At 40.2% G+C, this 27,322-nt stretch overlaps 1 protein-coding gene across 1 annotated transcript; it reads right to left on the bottom strand.

The window, feature by feature from the left end:
• Positions 1-1,894: 1,894 nt before the first annotated feature.
• On the bottom strand, positions 1,895-26,148 carry LOC148878648 (ABC transporter C family member 5-like). Its single transcript, XM_088957849.1, has 12 exons — positions 25,720-26,148; positions 23,276-25,515; positions 22,820-23,140; positions 22,598-22,684; positions 21,510-22,205; positions 21,215-21,379; positions 7,472-7,766; positions 6,913-7,127; positions 3,614-3,919; positions 3,430-3,493; positions 3,059-3,298; positions 1,895-2,815 (listed from the first exon to the last, which is right to left on the bottom strand). The coding sequence occupies exons 2-12, from the start codon at positions 25,379-25,381 to the stop codon at positions 2,703-2,705; spliced, it is 4,608 nt and encodes a 1,535-aa protein (XP_088813975.1). The 5' UTR covers positions 25,382-25,515; positions 25,720-26,148; the 3' UTR covers positions 1,895-2,702.
• Between the last annotated feature and the right edge of the window lie 1,174 nt (positions 26,149-27,322).

Here is a 27,322-nt window from a genome sequence, read left to right as displayed (position 1 = left end):
AAAACGTGACAATTTTTTTTTTATCAGTATTTAAAACGTGACAATTTAGTACTCAGACTTTCAAAACATGCCAATTTAGTGCATTCCATTAACCGATTGTTAAGTGCAAATTGAAAAAACACAAATACCCTTCAAGTGTCATCTATGTTTATTTATCAACCATCCAAACATTGACAAAAAATGAATAGTCCCAAGTACTTGCCTCTTCTGTTAAAAAAAGTTGGGGTCACCAGAATGCCCACTGAGACATAACCCTAACTTTCTTAAATAGAAGAGACAAGGACTTGAGATTGTTCATTTTTATCAACATGTGGATGGTTGATATAGAAAATTAAATGACACTCAAAAGGCATTTGTGTCTTTTCAAATGTCACTTAATGGCTGGTTAACAGATTGGTTAATGACACACAGGTATTGGATTGACACATTTCAAATGTCACTTTAGGCCTTTTTCAATTGTCACGTTTTAAAGTTTGGGGACCAAAGTGGTACTAAAATTTTCCCATTAAAAAAAAAAGGTCCACGTAAGGTTGTTGAAAAAGCAAGCAAACCGGAAGTTGATGAAAACCTTGAAATAAGTAGGAGTGCAACTAGGCCTTTAAGGACCAGAAAAATGGGTGTTGGGGAAAATGGTGGCTCCTATAATTGAAACTATCATTATGAACTGTGATTCCTATCTTAGTTTGAATAGGTTCTTCATCAGCTTTCATTGCAGAGTTTTGGGCAGCTCTCAAGCTGTGTTGAATGAGCCGCCTTGGTAGCTTCATTTGAAAGTTGATTTTACGTCTCATCTAAGCCTACTTCTACCTTTTTCAGATCTTTACCAAACATAGCTTCATGGTGTTCTGTTCGGGGTTTCTTGGCTCATGCAATGCCGTAAGACGTCGTGCAAAAGCCCTCCCAAATGGGCACTTGGTTACCACCTGCATTGGCGCCAAGAAGATTCAGATTGAAGGAGACACCGAACTGTGATAGACAGTCTTTTTTGAAGAGAAACCCTCCTCCCCCTTGGAGATGTGAGGATCTGATCCTCCAGTGCGAAAATCTTTGAGAGGAATGAATCTAGATGGGAGATAGAGAAGCTAAGCAAGCTGTCGACTGGTTAGCAAATATAGATCATCAAGAAGAAATCAACTTTCTTACTTTTTCTTAGGACCTAAGATACATTGGCCATTTGCTGGTTTCGTTTCTGGGAAAGAGCTACCTTCAGGCTTGTGTCCCCCATCCTTTCCCTTCCTACCCAGAAGAAGAATGCTTGAGTGATTGATAAAGCAAATATGCAAACAATTCCGGGCATCACTAATTCTTGTATCAAGGCAGTTTTGGATGATTGCCTGGATTTTGCTTCTCCAGTTGTATAGTTACAAAAACACTTGAAAAGGTTAAAGATCAGTCAAAGAGTAAAAAAGCCCACATATAAAAGGAAACAAAAGCGATACTTTCTTACATATATTCTATTTTTAAAAGTTTTAAAATTTTCATATGTAATATTTTATTATTTCATACACATGTAGACACATGTAAAATGAATTCCTAATTGGGTTAACAGGGAGATCTTCTACGGTATACACAACATAAAACCTATTTTTCTGCCATGTTGGATAATAATGATATTTCCAATCGAAACCATTCATTGGCCAATGGAGTGGGGACACTAGGGATCAGCCACCTGGTCACTCCCACCTGGCATGAGAAATATGCATTGTAACAGCCAAACCTGACTTTACCCACCAGTTGAAAAATTGACCCAAGACCCAGCAATCCAGATTCCAGAAGGGTCAACCTGCAGGTGCAGGCCAGTTCGGACAACCATGGGGGCATGTACCCAACCATCCAGAAGGCCTTTGTGATGGCCGCTGCATCAGAGACACAGAGACAGGCAAAAGGCACAAGATAAAACCCAATTCTGTGGTTGATCAACTGGATGTTGGACTTTTGGGTTCAGCAAATGTAAATTACATTAGTAGAGTATCACACAATAAGAGGAAGAGAGAAACCACCCCTGATAATGAAAAACCATCCATCGCACATTCAAGGAGGGTTAGCACCTGCTAGCTCTTCTTCCTATCCAAAAAAAAGTGTAAATCTAGTGCTTAGAACATTCTGAACATGCCAATCATGGCCTATGCCACACAAATGACTGATTTTATCCCCAGAATCCGTGTTCATGTATATCTAATCTGACCATTCTTCTGAAAAGGTATACAAATCAGGGAGGAAGAAACAATGACCAGAACAAAAAAGCACTACATTGCCAAGAGCAGCAGCGCAGGATACAGGACTGTAGATGCCCTGCTAACTTCATAAAGATAAATGAACGATCATCTGGATTTGATGCCAAGATTGCATTATTGGGAATGCTCAACAAGAATAACCCTCCCTCCTCAAACGCAATTTCCTCCACTTGCAAACTTATTATCATTCTCTACTCTTATGGACCCAACTCATCTTTGTTTACATTGGGCCAGCCGTGTTCTGATACAGCAATTCTGCTTGGAATGGGAAGAGTACCCATATCACATAAATACTACTCTTTTCTTCTGTGGGTTGACTATACAAGAAAGCACATCACTTTCCATATGATTCTCCTCTTTAACTGCCGAATGCAGCAGCAAGGGGAGCAGCAGTAGCAGATGGCTCATTTCTGTACATCTGCTGCTGCTATAGTTTTCTGTTCAAGGTGGTGTGGCATACCATCAAGTTTAAAAATCTGGCACGCTACTTGACCTTGTAGAGTACTCGGACACCAGCTTCAAAAACATTGATGACTTGTCCTCCAGCAACCGTGCAGGAGTATCAAATTCTGCAACACGACCTGGAAAAATTCCAAAAATTATAAGTCCTCAACAGACATGACATTGAAGGTCACTTGACATGATGAAACCTATCATTTCTACAGCTATTAAGAAAATAAATCTCAACATTTTATGCCTGATCATAAGATGATACCAGTATTTAACATCACACAAAACAATCGATGCAGTATCTTGATAGAGTGCCAAGTTAAATGCACATTCATTAAGTTCTATCATAATAAATTGGGAACATTTGCACTTACCATCACTGAGGACTAGAACCAGATCGCTGTCAATAACAGTAGGGATACGATGTGCAATAGTGCAGACAGTGCAATTCCTAAATTCTGTTCGGATAATCTTCTGGATAAGATTATCAGTTGCTGTGTCAACTGAGGCTGTTGCTTCATCAAGAACCAGTATCCTTGCCTGCTTAAGCAAAGCCCGGCCCAATGAAACAAGTTGCCGTTGCCCAACACTCCAGTTATCCCCATTCTCTAGCACTGGCATTTTACATGAAATTACGATTCAGTTGATTAGTCCTCACCATCAAAATAAACTTCTATACATCACATTAATGAATTTGCATGCTTACATATATGTTTAATCATTATATCAAAATTTGTGAACATACCTGGAGAATCAAGCTTTTCCTCTTTTTGGCGGACTGTCTCTCCAAGTTGAGACTTATCAAGTGCCTATAAGACATTATGAGGTTCAATAATTAGAATACCATTCCAATGTGGATATCAAATGAAATAAGAAACACAGCTATTGATTAAAACAAAAAGGTCAAGGAATGAGAAATGAATTCTTACCTGCCACACTTCATGATCAGAGTGCTCCTCAAGTGGGTCAAGATTTCCCCTAATGGTCCCTTCAAACAAGGTTGGATCTTGTGGAATGATACTGAGATGACCACGCAGATCATGAAGGCCAATTGTTGAAATATCAATGCCATCTATGACTATCCTCCCACTTGCTGGTTCAATCAATCGGAACAAAGCCTGGATCAATGTAGATTTACCACTTCCAGTGCGGCCAACAATACCAATCTTCTTCCCACCAGGAAATGTGCACGTTACTCCATGAAGGACTACAGGAAGACTTTCCTTGTAACGAACCTTTATGAACAGAACAGTCAGAGGATAAGGAGTTGTTAGGTACAATTCAAGTAAACAAAAATCTGCTTATGCAAACAAGATAAAAGACAAAATATATAGTTATTTGGGTGAGGAAAAATCATATACGCAAGTTTACAGTCAAAAAGCTAAATAAACAAGATGGTGGTATGAAGATGTCCTCAAATTTCCACTCTACATGCTAAATGCATTTTGTGGCAGGGACAGTGGGAACCTAATGAAGTGGAAATTTGTTTCAGAAAACAATATGCAGGAAGTTTTCCCCGGAAAAAGAAAAGAAAAATATTTTCATGTATTAGTGTATTACGAGCTTGGTAAGAAGCCAGGAAAAAGCTATACTTCTGAAATGACTCTGAGATTTTTTATGGCAATAAAAAACAAAGATCCTTGTTTTCTCATCAAGATCAAAATACCCAAGGTAGACATTTCTATAATTGGTTCTTCTATTTGATTAACTAAAGGGTAATTATGAATAGAAGGCTCGAACTTAAGAGAATAAGGAACCTAGTGAAAGTTTCCAATCATCTCATCATCTTTGCTTTGAGGCAATGAAAAGAAATTTTATAAAAATGGCAAGTTAAATGTAAGATTGAATAGTTGAACATAAACAACTACTGTCAGAAAGGAATTAAAGGTCCAACTGTCAGAACCTTTGGAAGATGTCCTATTTTAAAAATCTCTTGTATTAAGATGGGTAAATGAACATAGTAAAAAGGGGGCTTTTATATTAGAGACCTAATGCAAGGGGAAGGAGCAGGTGCTGACCTCGTAAAAAGAATGTTGAGTATTCTATGTATCAAATGTAATCATTCATTAGTTATGTCCCCTACCCCCCTCCTGATGGTGAAACCATTCATTATGTTAACTACAGAAAAAAAAAAAGTTGAAAGTTTTAAAAGTATCACCATTAAGTGGGCTTCATTAATGGAAAACATTCAAGCTATTGGGTTTGGATCAAGGTGCCTAGGTGCAAGTTGTCAAGGCATGGATCCAACATTAGCTCAATTTTAATTCTCAAGCTTATTTTAAGAAGAAAATTGAATTAGTGAGTTCTACTTTATTTCATTGAAGAGGTGTGGAAATTTTATTAACATGTACCCTCCCCCCCAAAAAATTAAAAAATAAAAAAAGAAACAGAAGGGCATAGAGCTATTGCTATACAAAAAACTTCTCATGCATGATCTAGCAGGATTATCCACTATGGAATTCATTTCTCTTAAAATCCAACTAATCTGATCTGAGATAGACTGCTCTGTCCAATTCCTTTGCTGCATCTAAGTGCATTTACCATATTCCCTACAATTACTGAGGAAGAGAGACACGATTGCTGGGTGGTAAAGTGCCAAGCATTGAATTTGTATCATCAATAGTTTCATTTAATACCCATAATATATCACCATCAGAATTGAGGAATATGCTTCCAATAAAGGCCAATGATTACCAAAAGAGGACACATCACACCAAGGCTTAATCTCCCCAACATCCGGGGGACGGAAAGGTGACCATGTGTCCAAAGTAATGCTTGGAAAAAAGACCATGGAGTGAATTATCAAAAAAAAAAAAAAACAGACCATGGAGTTTTTTGTGTCTTATTCAACAGGTGACATGATTAGGGGCTGGCAAGTTGTAGCTCATTCTTCATTAGAAATGAGAGTGATTCAGATGCAATGGAGCCCACCTATAAATGGCTGTATAAAACAAATATTTTATGGCTGTTGCCGTGAGAATCTGGGACCCTCAAGCTCTGGCTTTGGAGGTGTACTAAGACTTTAGAGATGAAAACAGCAACATGCTTGCCTTATACTTGGGTCCAGCTGGGCATGGAGACACACTAAGGACTGAGGTACTAACACTCCTGCATGGAAAGAGAATTGGTGGTAGAGGGAGACTCAAAGGTGGTAGTGAGCTGGAAGGTCAATAGCAGATGTGTAATATGGCAACACAGGCGAGTTATAAAAGAAATCAGGCACTAATTAGTAAGAGAAATGGAAGTAAGTTAAAGTGTTCAGAAAATAATTTAGCAGAAATATTGGCATGGCAAGGGGCAGACAGAACCGAAATTTTCCAAGCTCAAATGTAATATACAACTAAGAATGTTCAGTGAATTTTATCTAGTATAAGTATTGGGGTACTTGCAACTTATACATCTTTCTTTTCTTTTAAAAAATGTAATATTTTTTTTTCAGTTACCAATCAAAAGAAAAAAAGAGGAAATGTCTTAATTGAAAGGAAAATCAAGGGAAAATTGGAGAATTCCTAGAAGGTTCTTTATGAAATAATCAAGAGGCAATCCAGAAGTAAGTTCCTTTGAAGCCAAAATCCATGAGCGAAGGAAAGAGAATAAGTATTGATAAAAAAAAAAGGAAAGAGAATAAGTAGACTTTCATTTCAAGAAGAGCCTTTTTGCTGTAACAATGTGCTTGCTCTTTTCCTCCTATGTTTCCTAGGCAAGTACATGGCTGATAGTTTTCCAATACAACCTAACCCTAGACTCATCCACACACTTTTCATTATCAAAGCATTTCAACAAATCCTTCAAGAGTCACCTACTAAAGATCCTCAAACCCATGAAGAAGTGAGGCAATCTACTGGTCTTTGAACAGTGAAGGAGAACGTAGGGACTGATCCCCCATCATTTAAAACATGAACGCAGATAGAGGTTTAATTTCCTATTTAAAATCCTTTCTATATTTTACTGGTAGAGATATTGGGTTGGGTAAGGGCGTTTTACCAAACTTCAGATTTGCCTAACCCCAGAACTTAGGGTACAAGGACACAACTTCAGACGATCAAAAAGATATTAACATATCTAGTTTGGTAACTTCTTATTTTTCTTTTTACCATTTACATCTTTTACAAGCTTTATTTGGGGCACAAAGAAGCATTTAGTTGGAAACTTGGAATGCATCAATTATTGCAGCTTTCACCATGGAATAGGAATGAACTAAAAGGTGAAAAGAAAATGAACTACATACCTTCAAATCAATCAATTCAACTGTTCCATTTTCTGGCCAGCAGGATGGAGGGCGACAGTTCTCAACAAAAACTGGTGCTTCACTTGGGATTTGGCAGTACTGATGAATTCGTTCTATAGAAATAATTTTGTTTTCCAGCTTGCAGAAACTCAATATCCAACGTGACAATCGCGCGTTCAAATTAAGGCCATATGTCACAGCAAGACCAGCCATACCTTTATAGGAGAAGCAGTGATTGGTTAATAAAGACAGCAGCAACTGCTCCATGGAAGTGCTAAATCAAAATATATTAAGTCGCTTTTATTTTTTTATTTGTAAACAAAGTACATTATCATCCTATTTTTCTCCTGACTATCTGGATTTAGATACATGAGTAATTCTTTATATACCAAATACATGAAGGAATGAATTAGATCATTATCTCAAAAGCGATTTCAAGTAAATCTATTTAAAACCTATAATTTTAATAGCATTGCTTTGCATCATCATCATGCACAAATATTTTCATGAGAATAAGCAGATTTGAAATATTAAATGAAGGTGTCAAAACACTACATACTTGGATCAATACTCCCATGTGGGAAGCTCACAAGTAGTGTCATGCAAAATGCAAATACAAAAGTTGAAAGTAATTCCATTCGCAAGCAGAGCCACTCAATTGCCGAGAGGCTGCAGAAGAAGGGGCGATTAAAACAATCAAGAAGATATAGGTTTCTCTTCATGAATCGCTTTTCTTGCCCAAAGCCCCTAATTGTAGCTGCTCCAGCAATGGACTCCCCAAAAAGATGGATTATTGGAGATTTCTGTATGCTTACAATACGAACAAGTTCCCTTGATGAAGCCATGTAGTATTTCTGCATTCACAGATATAAGGTTAAAAATACACCTTACTTTTCAGTGATAACTAAAATGCTTTTTTTTTTTTAACTTTAAACTTGGATTACCAGGTGCTTATGCAACGTTCAAGTAAAATGATGAATAACATTCAAAACCAGCTCCAACAATGTGTGCTCCCCTCTTACAGTCATGAAGATTTCCGTTAACTTGATAATTTAAGCCATTTATCAGAATATGGACACATTTGTTAAAACAATCGAGAAAAAAAGAAAAAATAAGCGTTTTTTTTTTAAGAAATAGCAGTAATCTTTGATATAAAAGTTATACTATACTCTTGTTAAAGCAACCAAAGCTACAGGATACTTAGCGTGAATCCAGAAACCAAAAAGCTTACTAGCAAGTATCAATCCTGCCAATACGCCCTACTGGGAACAACATCAAGGAATGGAATGTTCCTTAAATGGCCATTTCTACATATTCAATAGGTTACCTTAACGCAGGCATGCCACTTGAGTTGGCTTGGGTTGAGCATTTGTCAAACTTTGAATGGGCCCCAGCCTGAATCATCATCATCATCATTGCCTATGCCTTATCCCAACTATATGGGGCTGGCTACATGAATCCAAGCCAAAATGTAGTTGGAATTCTTCAAATTGGCCAAAATGTAGAAGGAATTCTTCAAATTGGTTTCCTTGTTTTGAAATCAAGAACCAAGTGACAGAATATTTATTGTCAACCCTAAAATTTATTATTATTACTATTATTATTATTATATTATTATTATTAACACCAACTTCATTAAATTAAAAGAAAAGAGGGAATATGGATACAAGAGGGGAGATAAAATATCTTAGCTCCCCAAAAACAGAAAACATAGGGAGTGCAAAGAGAAAAGATTAAAAACTAGCCCAAAAAACAGACTCCCTATTCACTCCTTGCTTGGCCAACCCATCCGCAAATGAGTTGGAACTCCTCTTCACCCAGCTATACTGAATCTCAATGTCCCTACCCGGCCATAAGAACTGTTTTTTTTCCATTGTTAAAGTTCCACAAACCACTGTCCTCTGTCTTCAACCAACTAACCACCACCTTCGAATCACCTTCTAGGATCAAACGGCTGATATTTAATTCCTTTGCTCTTCGAATTCCTTCAAGCGCTACAAGGATCTCAGCCCTAAGAGAGTCACCTTCTCCAATAGGACTAGAGAATAAAGCAATAACAATCCCTTCCTCATTCCTAAAGACTCCTCCAATCCCAGAGGGTCTTGGATTCCTTACACTGCCGCATCAAAATTCAGCTTTATAAAACCCGAGGGGGGAGGGGACCAAAACGGACAAAGAGTCCTCTTACATCTAGCATTGGAAGCAATCTCTTTCCAGTTTCTTAGCAAGTCATCCGCAGGAAAATCTAAAAACAACTCCAAAGATTTTAGCCAGTGGACAGCCCTTAAAAGGATTCGATCTAACAATTCTTCCAATGTTCTTTCCTTGTTGGAAAAAATGCGTGAGTTTCTTTTTTCCCACAATGATCAGGATACTGCTGCCCTAATATACCTCTACATAGTCTTCCCTCGCTTCCTAGGCTAACTGAAAAAGGAGAAAACAAACCTTGGACAGTCTCCGGAGGATGCCAAGAACACCCAAAACGGGAGAAAACCCACTCCCAAACAGTTTTAGCAGCCTTACAAGAAACCATGAGGTGGTAGCCAGATTCCCCATCAGCTTTACAAAGAGCACATCTATTAGGAAGTAGACAAGTTGTTGGGTCTCTTTCTCTGAAGTAAGTCTAAAGTGTTGATTTTTTCCAGGAAAACTTTCCAACAAAAAAAACCAACCCGATGAGGAATAGGCCTGCTCCAAATTTCCTTAACTGGAAAGGACAACCCAAAGGGGATAGGAGGCTGAGTTAAGGTTTCAAAGAATGAAGCACAGGAAAAGGTACCAGAGCTAGAAGGGGTCCAAAATCTGGTGTCTTCCTTATCAGGGTTTAGGAAGACAATCTCAAGGGAGTCTAGCAAAGTTACCAAGCTATCCATGTTTGTATCCCTAATTGCCCTACGCAGGCCTAGGTTCCATCCAAAGCCAAAAATGGAGGCTGAAGGGACCAAGAAATAAGATATGGGTTCATTTTTCAAGTTTGATAGAGCATACAAGGAAGGAAACTAGTCCTTCAGAGGAGAATCCCCGACCCAAAGTTGTTCCCAAAATTTTATTCGGTTACCAGAGTTTAGACCATACTTGATCCAAGAGGAGAAAACTGGAAGCAGATTGTGAATGGATTTCCAAGGAGAAGCAACTGAGGCCCTTGCCAAGATTCCAGTATCCCAACCATTGTCTTTTAGCCCATGAATGCTAGCCACGATCTTAGTCCACAATTTATCCATTTCCAATGAAAACCTCCACAATCATTTCCCCAATAGAGCCATATTCCTTTTCTTGAAATTACCAATCCCAAGACCTCCTAGTTTTTTACACCTAATGACCACCTCCCAACTCACCCTATGATCTCTCTTCTCCTCTCGAAGCTCTCACAAAAAGTTTCTTATTAATTTTTCCAAAAGATTGGAAACCTTTGAGGGAATCTTAAACACTGACAGATAGTAGATAGGTAGGTTAGCTAGGGTAGACCTAATGAAAGTGACTCTCCCACCTAAAGAAAGATAATTTCTCTTCCAGGCCGCCAACCTCTTCTCAAACCTCTCCACTACCGGAGTCCAAAAGCTATCACTCTTAGGATTATCTCCTAAAGGGAGGCCCAAGTATGTCAGGGGCCAGTCCGAAATTGCACAACCTCGCTCACCTGCAAATTCTCTTAGGTCCCTTTCATTCACACTCACTCCTGCCACACAACTCTTATCAAAGTTCACCTTGAGGTTAGGTATCTGCTCAAAGAGTTGTATTGTCAACTTTAGATTCCGGATCCAATTGAAGTTCCCTCCTTCACAGAATAGGATAGTATCATCTGCAAACTGTAGAAATGTTAAGGGAACCTCCTCCCTTCCTACTCTCCACCCTCTTATCAAATTCCTTGAATTTGCTCTATGGATCAATCTCCCAAGCACATCAACAATCAAAGTGAAAAGAAAAGGGGAAAGAAGACCTCCTTGTCTTAGACCTCTCAATGTAGGAAAGAAGTCAACCACAGTCCCGTTCACCAGGATAGAATAATGACAAGTCCTAACACAGCCCCAAATCCACTTACACCACCTGTCTCCAAAACCAAAACTCCTCAACACCTCCATCAAGAAAGACCAATCAACCAAGTCATAAGCCTTCTCCAAATTCAATTTGCAAACCACTCCCTTCTTCTTTGACTTCCTAAAGCTCTCCAAGCTCTCATTTGCAATGAGAATCTGATCAGTGATCTGTCTTCCCTCCACAAAAGCACCTTGGTTGGGTGCAATAATAGAGGGAAGCACCTTTTTATCTTGAGAAACAACACCTTTGCAATGATTTTGTACAAGCTAGTCATCAGACTGATAGGTCTAAAATCCTTTGGTTTTGATGCATCTTTCTTCTTTGGGACCAAAGCAATGAAAGTTGAGTTCAAGCCCGGATTTATTACACCCCTTCTGTGGAACTCCTCAAGAACTGACCTAAGATCATTCTCCAAAATATCCCAACAGTCCTGGTAGAAGGCCATTGTGAACCCATCTGGACCCGGAGCTTTTGTCCTATCCATTGAGAATATTGCTTCCTTTACCTCCTCCATATCAAAACTTTTTTCTAACCACTCTCTCTTCTTTCACTTAGAGTCGGCCAATCCGATCCCTCCAACCACACTCTCCCATTCATAGGCCTTCTAAAAATAGATTTGAAGTGGTTTACTAGAGCCTCTGCAATTTCTGCCAAGTGAGACAACACTACTCCATCAACTTCCAAATTAGAGATGAAATTCTTCTTTCTCCTCCCATTTGCCACTGAATGGAAAAACCTTGTGTTTCTGTCTCCCTCCTTTAGCCACTAAACACCTGGATTTTTGCCTCCAACTGATTTCCTCCTTAACCAAGATGTCCTCCATCTGCCTCCTCAAAACCCATCTCAACTTCCTTTCTTCCTCTCCAAAAGGAACCTCTCTCTTCCTTCAAGTCCAAATCCTCGATTTGCTCCACCAAAACTTGTTTTCTCTCTTCTAATCTTCCAAACTCCACCCTATTCCACTCCTTTAATTGTGATTTTAAGTATTGAAGTTTCTTGTGGAACCTCATTCCCTCCCAATCAACTACCGGATTAGCTTGCTCCCACCACTCTCTGATATTCTCAATAAAACCTGGATGAGCCAACCACATGTTTTCAAACCTGAAAGGGGTAGGCCCAACTCCTCTTACTTCCTCCTTGACCAACACTATAGGCCAGTGGTCTAAAGTAAGTCTTGGGAGAGCCCTAGAAGTAATATTGCCCCAATGTTCCTCCCAATCTGTTGAGAACAAAAATCTATCCAACTTAGAGCAAATTAGCCTTGATTGAAGGTTGGACCAAGTGAAATTATTTAGGAAAGGAAGTTCTTTAAGTTCAAAAGAGTCCACAAATTGGTTGAACTTCCTCATACTTGTTGTCACTCTCTGTCTGGGGTTGTTGGTTTCTGTTGAAGTTCGGCCTGCCCTAGAAGTATGTTCGTCCGTTAGCAGTCAAGTAAAGCAAGCAAGCAAGAAGAAGGAAGAAAGAGGAAGAAAGAGAGAAAAGGTCTGGTTTGAATTAGGGAAAAATTCAACCCTACATTCGGCCAGACCTGTTATTATATTATTAATGTGATAGGAAAAGACATCAGTGCCCTTATTTAAGTAAGAGGCACTCGAACTAACATAATAGAACAACTCAGCAATCTCAACAGGAACAAAGACCAAAATACCCCTTCACTAACACTCCCCTTCAAGCTGGTGAGTATATATCATATAATCCCAGCTTGTTACATATGTAGTCCACTCTCCCCCGACTCAAACCTTTTGTAAACAAGTCTGCCCACTGGTTTCCCGTATTAACATATGCAGTCTCTATCACTCCATTCAACACCTTCTCTCTCACAAAATGACAGTCAACTTCAATGTGTTTGGTTCTTTCATGAAACACAGGATTAGAAGAGATATGAACTGCAGCCTGATTGTCACAATAGAGCTTCATTGGAGTACTAATGTCATACCCTATCTCCTGTAGAAGGTTCCTTAGCCACACTAATTCACAAGCAATATGTGACATAGCCCCAGAAAAGTGCAATAGCCTGTGGTAGACCGCCCATCAAACATAGAACCGACCCAGTCAGCATCAGTGTATCCTTCTATTTCCAGTTTTCCACCACTTTTGTATAGCAAACCACGGCCAGGAGCTCCTTTCAAATACCTCACAATCCTTACCACTGCATTCCAATGAGAGACCAAAGGTTTCTGCATGAACTGACTCACCACACTAACCGCAAATGAAATATCTGGCTGAGTAATGGTTAGATAGTTTAGTTTGCCTACAAGTCGTCGGTATCTGCCAGGGTCTTCAAATACTTCACCCATATCACTGCTCAGCCTTGTATTTGTTTCCATAGGTGTCTTAGTTGGTTTCGTACCTAACAAACCTGTTTCTTCCAGCAAATCAAGCACATATTTCCTCTGACACAGATTAATACCATGCTTAGATCTTGCTACCTCTATGCCTAAGAAATATTTCAATTTGCCAAGGTCCTTTGTCTGAAAGTGTTCCTGTAGAAGGCCTTCAACCTGTCAATGCCCATTTTACCATTCCAAGTAACAACGATATCATCTACATACACCACCAGTAGTATTTTTCCTGCCGGAGAGTCATGACTGAAGACAGAATGATCAACTTGGCACTATTTTATACCAAACTTCTTGACCACCTCACTGAACATACCAAACCATGCTCGAGGGGACTGTTTAAGTCCATATATAGCCTTCTTAAGTCTACATACCTTACCATCCTCCCCCTAAGCAACAAACCCTGATGGTTGCTCCATGTAGACCTCCTCGAGCAAATCACCATGCAAAAATGCATTTTTGATATCCAGCTGATATAGGGGCCAATCATACATAGCTGCAAGAGAAATGATAACGCGAATTGACCCTATCTTAGCAACCGAGGAGAAGGTCTCTGTGTAGTCAATGCCATCAGGCAAGTACTTAATGGTATAAACCCACTTACAACCGACAACATGTTTCCTAGGAGAAAGAGCGGTGAGGTCCCAAGTGTGATTATGATGGAGAGCAGAGAGCTCGTCTTCCATAGCACGACACCACTCTGGAGAAGTAAAGGCTTCCTGGACATCCTTAGGGACAACCACCGAGGATAACAAAGAGATGAACTGGCAATGGAAGGCAGAAAGGTGAGTAAGTAAAACATAATTGGAAATAGGATGAAGGGTACAAGTGCGTTTACCTTTCCGTAAGGCAATAGGAAGATCAAAGTCAGAGGTTGGTGGCGGGTCTGGAGCTAGATCTATCAACGGTGATGAAGCCGAACGAGTTGCAGCCGGTACATGTGGGCGATGTGTATACACATGACAGATAGGTGGACGGTGGCACCGGAGGCAAGGACGTAGGCACGGCTGGAACAAGAGGAAGAGGATCAGCCACAGGAAGGGGAAGAGGAGGAAGTGATGTAGAGGAAGAAGCATCACTAGACCCCTCGAAGAACGGAGTAGACTTAAAGAAGGTAACATTAGCACATACCAAGGAACGACGAGAACTGGGATGGTAACACTTGTACCCTTTCTGAGTCTGGGAACAGCCAAGGAATATGCACTTAAGGGATCGTGCATCTAACTTGTCGTTCCCGGGACCCAGATTATGGACGAAGCAGACACACCCAAATACCCGAGGAGAAAGCGGAAACGGAGACATGGTGAGAAACAAGACATTGAATGGAAAACGACCATCAAGGATAGACGTGGCCATCCGATTAATTAAGAAACAAGAGGTGAGCATCGTATCACTCCAAAAGGGTTTGGGAACAGCCATGTGGTGCATGAGGGAGCGTGTCATTTCTAAAAGATGTCGGTTCTTTCTCTCAACCACCCCATTTTGTTGTGGAGTGTAAATACATGAAGTTTGGTGTATAATGCCATGTTGGTCCAAGTATTCTTGAAAAGATGAAGACAAATATTCACGGTCATTATCAGAACGGAAAATTTTAATGTGAACGCCAAATTGATTGCAAATCTCAGCATAAAATTTCTGGAGGATGGTAAATAATTCACTTCTTTCCTTCATTAAATAGAACCACGTCATCCTTGAAAAGTCATCAACAAAAATAACAAAATATCTATATCCATTATATGACATCACTTTATAAGGACCCCAAATATCTGAGTGAATTAAAGAAAAATGACTCAATGCACGATTATCAACCCTAGAGCTAAAGAGAACACGATGGTGTTTCCCAAATTGACACGACTCACAATCTAGAACAGAAAGTTGACTCAACAAAGGTACCAAAGACTTTAACACTTTCAACGAAGGATGACCAAATCTACAATGCCACTGGAGAGGAGAGATAGATGATTGAAGGGCTATTGACATTTTTCCACCACCATCAAGATAATACAGTCCACCGACTTCATGCCCTCCACCAATCTTCATCCCCGTCTTGAGATCTTGAAAAACACACATAGAGGGGTAAAATGTAATGGAGCAATTAAGTGGCTTGGTCAGCTTACTAACAGACATAAGATTAAATGGAAGCTTAGGTACATACAAAACTGAGGATAGGGATACAGGGTTCAGGTCAACATTACCAACACCACAAATAGATGATGTGGAGCCATTAGCAAGTGTAACAGATTGTGATGTTGAGCAATGAGTGAGAGAAGAAAACACACCTAGAGTTCCAATCATGTGATCAGAGGCTCCAGAGTCAATAATCCAGGGGTTAGGTGTGGATGCCAAACAAGCCATACCTAAGTGTGCAAAAGTAGTTGTGTCCTGTTGCGACGTGGATTGAACAAACCTTTCATACTCATCACAAGGAACACTCACAATCTCCTTGCCTGGACCATCTGAAGAGGTAGGAGGCATCTGATCAGTTGAACGGTTCTCTTGTCTAAAACTGGAACTGGTGTCACTAGTCATGGCATGATTGGCCCAGGTCGAGGGTGGACCATGCAAGTCATAGCAGTAATTAATAGTATGTCCATCCAAACCACAATGAGTACACCTCCGTGGACCCGAGCCACATCCTCTACCACGAGCTCCCCCTGAATCTCTGCCTCCAGTATGACCACCACCACGGGTATGTGTAGATCCACCACTACCACTCCGGCCATATACTAGGCCACTACTGCCACCACGACCAGACTGGGCTCCTTGAGCCCCACTTCTAACACCTCGACCTCTCGACACTGCAAATGTTGATCTATCTGAGACACTAGGGTTTTCCATAGATCCAATGGAAGTCCTCCGAAGTCAAGCAAACACCTCCTCTAAAGATGGAAGGGTTGATCCTCCTAGTATCTGGGCTCATACTGGTTCATACTCGGATTTTAGCCCCACCAGAAACCGAGTCACATCAAGCTGCTCCCTCTGTTGTTGTTGAATTTTGACATAAGGAGTGAGAGGGTGATAGACATTCAACTCATTATGGATGTTTCTCATACTGGCATAGTACTCTTCAAGACTTTGATTGCCCTGTTGCAGATTGAAGTATTCCTAATACAGTTGATATACACTGGTTGTATTGTCCTGACCAGAATACAATTTCTTAGCATGATCCCACACCTCTTTGACCGTGTCAAGAAACATGAAGTTCACACTAATTCTAGGTTCCATACTATTCCATAACCACGTGATGATTTGTGCATTTTGTTGTTCCTAGTCTTCGTACTCATGAGAATCAGTGGGGGGTTTCTCCTCTCTTATGTGCTTCACCTTCTTCTTTGCCTTCAAAAAAATCTCTACAGACTTAGCCCAAGGGACATAATTCTCCCCATTTAGTTTAATGGAGGTCATTTGGACATTCAGATAGTCAGCAGATTTCATCACATTAGGTTTACTATCACTGTTATCTCCCACTGCTGAATTCTTTTATCATCGAATTCTGCACACTACACACTGCACACAACACACAGACACTTCACCGAATTCTGCACACTGATTTCAGCAATAATAAGTGCTGAAAGTTGCACTTGTAACACCGCAGATCCTACTCTACAGTTACCTGAAGTTTCACCACTATGTGAACACCACTTCCCTTTGAATCACACACAAACCAGCATAAACCCTAGCACACTACAATCTGAAACCCCTCCATACGATCTGTACCATACCTCTTATGTGCTTCATAACAGAAATTATGCATAAAAGAAACTCCTTACCTCATCGCCTGAAGGACAACCACAAGAAAGAAAACACCCACTGCACCACACGTACCAGCCCTACATTGATTAGGGGAGGGCTTAGAAAACACAACAACTGACCACACACGACACAACCGGAGGCATAGACACCTCCAAGGGAAGAGAGCGATCACTCATTTTCAGCCCTTTTCCCAATCTCCAATCGACGGCTGAGAAATCAAAGAAAAAAACCTAGGTCAAATGCACAGAAGACAGAATTCTAGGCAAGTCCGATTTGTTTAATTTGGCTCTGATACCATGTTGAAGTTCGGCCTACCCTAGAAGTCTGTTTGTCTGTTAGCGGTCAAGTAAAGCAAGCAAGCAAGAAGAACGAAGAAAGAGGAACAAAGAGAGAAAAGGTCTGGTTCGAATTAGGGAAAAATTCAACCCTACTTTCGGCCAGACCTGTTATTATATTATTAATGTGATAGGAAAAGACATCAGTGCCCTTATTTAAGTAAAAAGCACTCGAACTAACATAATAGAACAACTCGACAATCTCAACAAGTACAAAGACCGAAATACCCCTTCACTAACAGTTTCCTCTGTAAATCTCACTACATTAAAATCCCCTCCCACACACCAAGGTCCATCCCAGAGGCCTCTAATGTCACTCAATTCTTCAAATTGGTTTCCTTCTACCTAGTATCTTTAATGTTGTTTCTACAATAGTCTTCTACACCTGTACTATCTAATTATTAGTAGAAATTTCATGGCACAAAACTAGTGGGAAGTGTCCTAACAACTCATAGGTTTAACTTCATTTGTATATAGAAACCTAAATGTCCTAAAACAGACAATTGCATGTGCATTTGCTTGTTCTTTGGGGGTAGGGGGCACTCCATTAACACATTTACAATTGCTTGTACAAAATCATACAAAACCAAATTAACAGGAGATAAAAAAAGAACAAACCAAGACATTTTGCAAAGGATAAATGATCTTATGGTGTATAATTTTACCACATATGCATGGCTGCATGCACTTTTTTTTTTTTTTTGATATATGAATGAATTTTATTAGGCACCAAAGATAAGGAGTACAAGCATCCTAAGGAGAGGCGACCTCTCCAGAAAAGTTAGATACAGCTTTCCAGACTTACTAGAATAAGTTACAAACTAGCCCAAAAAAGACCTTCCCTGGATACCCCTTGCTTGGCCAAGGAGTCAGCTACAGTATTTGCCAACCTGCTTACCCATTTAACATCAACTCTCATATTACTGGTTAGCCACTTCACTTTTTTTGAGGAGGTCTCTATAGCCCCAAATGACAGTGTCTGGGTTTGACAGCCACCCTACTACCACCTGAAAACCTCCTTCAATTAAAAGATAGCTCCACCCCAAGCTGGTTGGCAACCTGGATCCCTTGAACCACAGCTAGTAACTCAGTTCTTGTAGAGTTTCCCACTCCCACCGGTCTTGAGAATAAGGAAATAATGTTGCTGTCCTTATTCCTAATGCACACCCCCCACACCCAAAGGCCCAGGATTACCTTGGCTGCTCCCATCAAAGTTCAGTTTAATGACACATTCTGGAGGAGGTTCCCACTCTATCACACTTCCATTCCCCCAAAGATCATCGAATGAGAATTTAGCAAACATGGCCAATGTCTTCGACCAGTGGATTACTCTAGTTAAGATGCATTCCTTCACTTCAACAAAACTTCTTTCCTTCTCTAGGAAGGCTCTAGCATTTCTTTCCTCCCAAACAGTCCATAATATAGCTGCCCTGATACATTTCCACATATTTTTTTCCTTTTCTCGTGTGCCACCCAAAAGTAGATGGATTAAACAGAATACTTACATCAGACAGTGGGTTCCACCTACATCCAAATAAACTAAAGCTCCAACTCCATAAGGCTGCAACAAAGGAGCAAGAAATCAGTAGATGGTAACAGTTCTCATTCTGGGCCTTACACAGGAAGCACCAGTTAAGGGAGAGGCAAAGATAAGGTCTCTTCTTTTGCAAATTTTCCAAAGTGTTGATTTTCCCATAGAATACTTCCTAGCAAAAAACAACAATTTTGGGGGGAATAAGTCTTATCCAAACTTCTTTAACAGGGAAAACCCGATGGTGAGGGATTTTAGAAAGGAAGCACTAGTAAAGGTCCCTTTTGGAAGAGGGGTCCAAACTCTTTCATCTGACTTAGTGGGGGTCCAAACAAACCTACTCAAGTAATTGAAGCAACTCAGAAATACAAATCAACTCATCATCCCTTAATCCCCTTCATACATGATAAACCTAAGGAAGCGAGGGAAAATACCATGTACAAGGTTCAAAATTTTGATACTATACACCCCATATCGGGCATATTTTATCGTATCATTGGGGTCCTGATACACCTGTTAATAGGTCTTTCGGGAACCCAAGGCACATGGTTTTAAGTACTGATATGCCTCTGCTGATACACAGGGGTGTATCAATACTTTGAACCTTGACCATGTATAGCCTTCCAAGGTATTTTGAGAGTAGTCCGATGAGATATCCCGGCATCCCAACCATTCTCTGAGCAGCCATGAATGCTTAACACCATCTCATGCCATAATCTCTCCCCTCTCCAAAGGCCATCTCCATAGCCACTTCCCTAATAGAGCTTCATTCTTCTGAACTATATTTCCTATCTCCAAGACTCCTTCCTTACTTTTATTGACCATCTTCCATCTGATTAAATGATCCTTCTTCACCTCTCCCGGTTCTCACAAGAAATCCCTCATTACCTTTTCCAATTTCTTAGCCTCCCTTGGGGGAACCCTAAAGACTAAAAGAAAGTAGGTTGGAAGGTTGGCAAGTGTTGCCCTAGTCAAAGTCACTCTACCCCCTATAGAGACGTAATTCTTTTTCTAGGCTGCCAAATATTTCCCAAATTTCTCCACAATAGGGGACCAGAAACTACTCTCTTTAGGATTTGCACCCAAGGGAAGCCTTAAGTAGGTCAAAGGCCAAGAAGAGGTGGCACAACCTAAGTAAGCTGCAATGGGCTCTACCTTCCCATCCTCCAGATTTATTCCAGCAACACAAGTTTTATTAAGGTTTATCCTCAAATTGGAAGCATTCTCAAATACCTTTATTAGATTCTTAAGATTGTCCACCTTTGTTAAGTCACTTCCCTTACAAAAAATAATAATATCATTAGCAAACTAAAGGTGGGTCACCATAACAGGTGACACTTCTCCTTCCTAGTCTCCAGCCCCTTATTAGCTCCTATTCATCTGCTTTTGAGATCAATCTACTAAGAACATCAGCAACAAGTGTGAAGAAGGGAGAGAATGGGTCACCTTGTCTTAGGCCTCTACTAGCTGGGAAGAAATTCTTAACCACTCCATTCACTAGGACTAAGTAATTGGATAAGTGGTTGCCTCACTTCCTGGCTGCATGCATATACTTTTTTTTATCAATTATTGAACATGCATATACCAACAGAAGGAAACATTGACAGATAAAACAAGTTTAACTAAGAACTAAGCAGAAATAGGCTTCAAATTTCACAATCAACCAATAAGCAAAGCCCTTACTCCAAATAGTTGGCCCTAGAAAAAAGAATAATCCTGTTAATAGTTCTTTCTGGAACAGTATTTTCAGTTAAAGGATAAGAAGTCTAATCTTTTAAGACATGCCCTTCCATGTTTAACCTTCCAATTTGTATCACACCGGTACCAGTCATTGGTATTAATTTTACATGGTCAACCACCCTAATTGATTTTTCCTACCTTGTCAACTACTGGTCGTCCCCTTAAGTTTCCTCAAATTCATTTATTTCAAATATTAATAGCAAATTCCAACTATGGATTCATTCAACATCTGGATGTTGGTTATGAGTCTGCATTAATGAACATGCACGAGTAGGAGTTGGGCTGGTGCTTTTTTTTTTTTGCCAATAAGAGACAGTTGGATATGGAACTTAACAGAACGGAATGGTGAAGCAGGATTCATGTAGCCAACCCCATAGAATTGGGACAAGGCTTAGATGATAATGATGAGAGTTGGAAATGTGCCCCTATCAAAGAAGTAGAAGTTATGATAACTCTATGTGCTCCCACAATTCAACTATTTAATTATGTTTCAAATGCAGAAGTGCAAAACTATGTCAACTACAAACATTATAACAAAGAAGAACTAAGGCATATAATTAGGTTACCTGCATCCACAAGCAAGCAATGGCCATTGGGACAACAAGAAGCAAGACTTGCCAGGTAACTTGTGTCATTACACCAACTATACCAAGAAGTTGAATGGTTGTTGATGCAAATCCACCAAGTCTGAAAGGAATATCAAGATCCACAACACTTTGATCCACAGAAACCTGGTAGTTCAAAAATAATCCATCAAAATGTGAAAAGAGAGAAAGTAATGAATTATATACTGCATTACTGTTCTGATCCTCCAAGGGATTCTCAGTAAAAGTATATGCTCTCCAGTTACAGAAAACTTACACGATTCAAAATCCGTCCAGCTGGTGTGGAGTCGAAGAAAGACATTGGTGCCCGAAAGATAGTTCTAATCATCTTTGTAAACAACTTCTGTGCAGCTTCTAGACCAAATGTGGCAACCAAGACAGCTCTAACAAACACAAACCATGAGCTCCCAAAAGCAAGGGCCATATAAACAACAAGAAGAACCATGCTGCTTGTCCTAGGTTGGGCTCCTTTAGTCTGTGGATTAGCCCAAGCCATCCACCAGTTGCTGGCGATTTGAAGCACCTGAAATGATGCCTGTGCAAGAACAATGAGTGGTATTAATAAGCCTTTGTATGCAGCAGCCATATATGACAAGTACACCTTCATGCTGACTTTTCCTCTTTCTCGTTCCTCTTCCTGAACCAATTGCTTTTTTCTTGAACGTTTTGCTTTCTTTTTCTCTTTAATTGCTTTCCCATCTGAAGCTGATTCAGTTTCTGTCACTTCCTTCACCATATTGTTGATATTATTTGCATTTGAGTCACACTTTTTACTAGACGTGATAGAACAATCGACAATAACATTTTCATTTGAATCAACAGATGAGTGCTTGGGAATATCCAGAGCTTCAATTGCTTCATGATGAGCTGAAACCAATGTGTTGAAATCAGTTCCAGCTTGCAAAAGATCTTCATATTTTCCTGCTTGTATGATATGTCCCTCTTTAAGGACCTGCACACATAGAAGACCAAAATAAAATTGTAGGATCATAGCAAAGGTGTTCAGCAACTCAAATTTTATAGTTCTTTTATTTTTTACGTTATTCTTTTGTTTAATCTTATTTTAGAAGAATAAAATGAAAACTTATCAAAATTATCATGATTATACATAGAAAATGTCTTTACAGGGTCCAAGAACCTTTTCTTACACGTGAAAAGGATTATTAAAAAAAAAAAGAGGAATACCCCCAGACAGTTTTCAGTCTCACTTTACTCAAACAATTATTAAACCAAACAAAAAAAAGGTTAACAAAAGCGCATTACATAGAGCCTTAGCTACCATGATAGCTGTTGGAATTCCACACAGTTATAACAATAAGAAGTCAAAATCAGAAAATCCTTTACCAGTATCAGATCTGCAGCTGGCAGAAACTCAACCTGATGTGTAACAAATATCACAGTCTTGGTAGCCAATGCCGTCAATATGTATTCCTGCAGCATCACATTTTAATATTATAGCCCAAAATCATGTATTTATAAAAAAACCATCTTTAGGGTACTTGCCAAGAACCTTTGAATGAAAGTGCTTCAAAACAATGGACTGGAGTACCGATATTGCATTCTAACCTTAAACAACTCTGATCCTGTATGTGCATCAACTGCACTGAAGGGATCATCAAGTAAGTAAATATCTGCATCTTGATATAGAGCCCTTGCAAGTTGCACCCTTTGCTTCTGGCCTCCACTGAGATTTATGCCTCTATCACCAATAATGGTCTGGTCACCATGTGAGAAGAGTTCCAAATCCTTTTTCAATGAGCAAGCATGAATAACACTCTTGTACTTCGGCTTATCCATTGGGCTGCCAAAAAGAATATTATCTTCTATATTTCCCGACTGTATCCAGGCCGACTGAGAAACATATGCTGCAGACCCACATACTCTAACCTAAAAACCATCCAGCAAACATGAAAAAAAAATGTATATATAATTATTTATCAACATAAAAGAAGGGAACAAGAAATCATAAAACCAAGAAAAACACAAAACTCAATATATAATTGTTTTATTAAGGATACTTACTTCACCAGAGATTTTGGGTATTTCCCCAAGGATGCACGACAGAAAGCTTGATTTTCCAGCGCCAACCATGCCACAAACAGCCACACGCATCCCCTTTTCCACTCTCATCTGTATTCCAGACAATGTTGGCCTTGGAGAAGAAGGGTCCCAGCAGAACTCACCATCCCTAATCTCTATGGTCATGTTTGTGAGGCCCCGGGGAAGAACAATGGTGGCATCCTGCTGCAATTCTTCCTCCTGCAAGAATCCAGAAATACGATCTAGAGAAACCTTTGTTTGAGCCATCATTGAAACCAAGTCTGGGAAATTCCGAAGTGGTTCTTGGAGGATTCTGAAAGTGGCCAGAGCAGAGAGGACACCTCCTGCTGTAAGCTCACCACCCAACAGTATAGAAGTACCAAAAGTGACCACCGAGACAAAGATAGGAGATCCCCAGAAGATGAATGTAATAAAAGCCTGTGAATAGAGAGCTTTCCGAAGCCACTTGAATTCCACATGCCGCATTTCCTCTAGCTTCACTCTATACCTGTCTTCCCATGCTTGCAACTTGAGAATCCTCATGTTCCTCAGACACTCAGAGGTCTTTCTCATCCTTTCATCTTTGGCTGCCATGAGGTTGTCTTGGTACTCTTCTTGCATCTTCGCCAGAGGGACAGTAACGATAATGGATACAATGGTGGCAACCAGTGTTGCAACTGAGGCAATGCCTACATTTTTATAGAGAATTGCTAGAGCAAGAACTATTTGCATAGGAAGCATCCAAATGTCATGTAGATACCATGAGTAATCCCCCACTCTCTGCACATCAACTGCCATGTAGTTCACAATCTCCCCACTGGTATGGCTTTGCCTGGCTGAGCTTGAGAGCCTGAGCCCCTTCCGGTAAACCATAGCTGTTAGAGCTGATCTCACATGCATACCCAAGATGTCTACCCCTAGATACCATTGCCGGGTGGTTATGGTCTCAATCAGCTTGGCAGTGAAGAAGACCCCCGCCAGAACATAACCCTCATTTGGGAAAGTCTCGTTCCCCACTAAGTAGTCCACAAAGTAGCTAATTAGATAAGGACCCACATATGAAACTAGTGTGTTCAAGCCGGCAAAGATGGCATTGCAGGCTGCCTCCTTCCAGAATGATTTCAAAATCGCCCAAGCCAATGAGGGCTGCTTTGCAGGATTCTCCGCCTTCATTTTCTCCCAATTCGAGCTCAAAATCTTGTAAGTAGTCTTGGCTCGATCCTTAGGTGCCAGAAGAGGGATGTCCCTGAGTTCCAGTGGTCTCTTTGCACCAACTGCCAGAAGAGGATTCAGCCATGAAAGTGTGATCAAGCTAAAGAACCCAGCACCGCTGTAAGGGGTCACCTTAAGACAGCCTGTTTCTTCTTCGATCAACAGTGGCTCTTGAAGATCGGAGTTTCTGAGTATTTGTATGCCCGAAATACCCCGGCATGCAATGAAACAAAGGAAAGCAAGAGCAGGGGTGGCGGCAAAATTTGCCACAACATGCGAATTCACATGCTTCCACCCTTCTATAAGCAACTCTCTGCCGTCAACGTACAGAGTACACAAACATACGACAGATGAAATAATCCACCATATCCTTAGCAAAGGTGGGAAGGTTTCAGAAGGCTTGAACTTACAGTGAAAACACCAAAAGCTCAGAACAAACCAAGCTAAACTTTGAGCAACCGGCAACTGGAGAACGGACCAGTCCCTCGTCTTCCCCTGCGCCCCATCTCTAATCAAGCCAGCACCGTCGAACCCTAAAACGAATACTTGCAGGAACAGAACATAGAAACAACAGAAAACCGAGACTTTGAATCCCGTGCCAATCTCAATATTCCGAATCACAGCTTCACTGTGACGAAGAGGAACCGAATTTGCATTAGACACCTCCTCCTTAGTGACCGGAAGCCGACGGCCAATACAGGCGACCAGCCGCCTCACTGACACAAAGCACAGAAAGAAAACCAAAAGCGTTAAGTGGATCGCAACCGCTACACGTTCCAATACGGGCAAATCCTTAAAAATTCGCAGAAGGGTATGCATGGCCGGAGATTCCACCACCGCTGAAGAAGAGTTCAAGGTAAAGCCCTCGATACCCATTGTTGTCGTTGATCCAATGAAGCTGGTTGAACAATGAGAATTGGTTTTGTATTTTAAGATTTAAGCGGAGAGGACTGAATCCTCTCATGGGCACCTCACCATCTATTGCAGGTAGGGGGTTTTGGAGAGAGAATCTGCAGACACATCACACACATTGCACGAGAAAACAAGATGATCTTTATCAACGAAAGAACACGAAGAACGAAGAGCTAAAGAATCCATAGAGAAAGAATCCCTTGTTTTATCTCTGTATTACCTTGGCAAATCAGAATAGACAAACAGACGATTAAAATTAAACAATTAAGAAAACCCCAAATAAATAAAAACAAAAATATGACCTGGTATATCGTGAAAAAAGCAAACAAAATCGTTATGCGAGCCGGTGCAAATTGGACGCTCTCGTTGTCGTGGCAGCTCTTCAGCAGCTTACAAGAAAGACAACGGAACAAAACCCATCAACCCAGACCAATTCAAGTTGTCATTTGACGTAAACACGAATAAAACAGGAATGTATGTTATTGTTAACCAGATCTCCTTTCTGTTTCACTGCACCAAACCTTACTGCCGCGTGAGGTGGGTAAAACCTGTCAAATATCTGGTATGGTATTAATGTTCGTCTAATTTGCACCCTGCAAGTCAAAAATTCAGTTTGAGTGATCTATCTTCCAGCATATATAGAGAAAGAACCAGTCGTCAGTACTGTTAATGAGTGTCAAATTTGTTTTTTTCTTTTGCCCAGGAGAAACTGAGAAAGAGATTTTGAAGGCATCTTATGTGGGAGAGGAGGGGGGAGAAAGAGAGAGAGAGAGAGAGGGAATCCCTTTGAAAGAGGAATATTACTTGGACCCCGGTGGTTGCATGCGAGAGGGGCCAGAGGGGTAATCTGTAACATTTAAGAAATCCAATAGATGAAAATGATGAGATCATGATTCATGAGTGGGTTGTGAGAATGTTTCGGGAGGGAAGAGGAAAAGAAGCTTTGGATGATGAGTTGTGGGTTCTCATGGAATCTGACTGTAATTCCATGTTTCTATTTTTTTTTTTTTTGCCTCACATACATTCTACTTTTATTTAATAAAGCCTGTTGGTCGGTTTTAGCTTTCTAAATTCTAATTTTCTTCCAACTTTTACCATTTCTGAATCTCATTCACCTATTGTCCATCTTTTGTAACAAGGCAAAAGGATAAATAAACTTTGTTTCTGCTTTTGATTTTTTAGGCTGTGTTTGGTTTAAAAAAATGTAGGAAATCAAGGAAGGGACCTTTCCCCACCCTTTCTTTCAAACCAAACACAGACTTAAGTTATCTCTCTCTCCTCATGGAGGTAAAAAGAGTGTAATTCTTTTGAAGTGAGAGCAAATGTGAGGAGAATGGGTCAGCATTCAGTTTTTTATAGTTGTAGTTAATAAATAGTTATTTGATAATAGGGATGTCAATGGGTCGGGCAAAGTTGTTAACCCGCATCTACCCGAACATATTGGCTTTGGATCGGGTCAGTCTTAATCATGTTTCGGGTCAGGTTTTGGTTCAAATTGACTCATGCCAAACCCAATCCATTGACATTCTAGCTAATTGGGATCTGTTACTCACAAAGTGTGTCTCACAGTCACATTTTACCCTATATTGGGAACATCTTCCCATGAATAATAAATACATATACAGAAGATATTCTCGATGTGTGGCCAGAATACATTGTAAGGTCGGTGTGAGGCGTGTTGTATGAGGAACAGATCCGAATTCCATTATAACATCAAACAATTGTAAATGTAACATTAGCGTCCATTTGGGAAGGCTTGAGGGCTTTCATGTAGCGGTTTTTGATGAATTAGGATCACTTGCTAACAAAACATATTCCAACCCTCTACCAACATGAAGATCCCAACTCACTTTTGGGCCCTGTTCACTTTCAGTAAGTTACTTACCCAGGTAAATGCAGTTACCT

The sequence above is a fragment of the Nelumbo lutea genome, chromosome 1, assembly GCF_056320005.1.
Source record: "Nelumbo lutea isolate HS-2025 chromosome 1, American lotus-T2T, whole genome shotgun sequence".
In the NCBI taxonomy this organism is placed as follows: Eukaryota; Viridiplantae; Streptophyta; class Magnoliopsida; order Proteales; family Nelumbonaceae; genus Nelumbo; species Nelumbo lutea.
The sequence above is the reverse complement of the archived record's forward strand: the minus strand, read 5'-3'. Positions and strand labels throughout refer to the sequence as shown.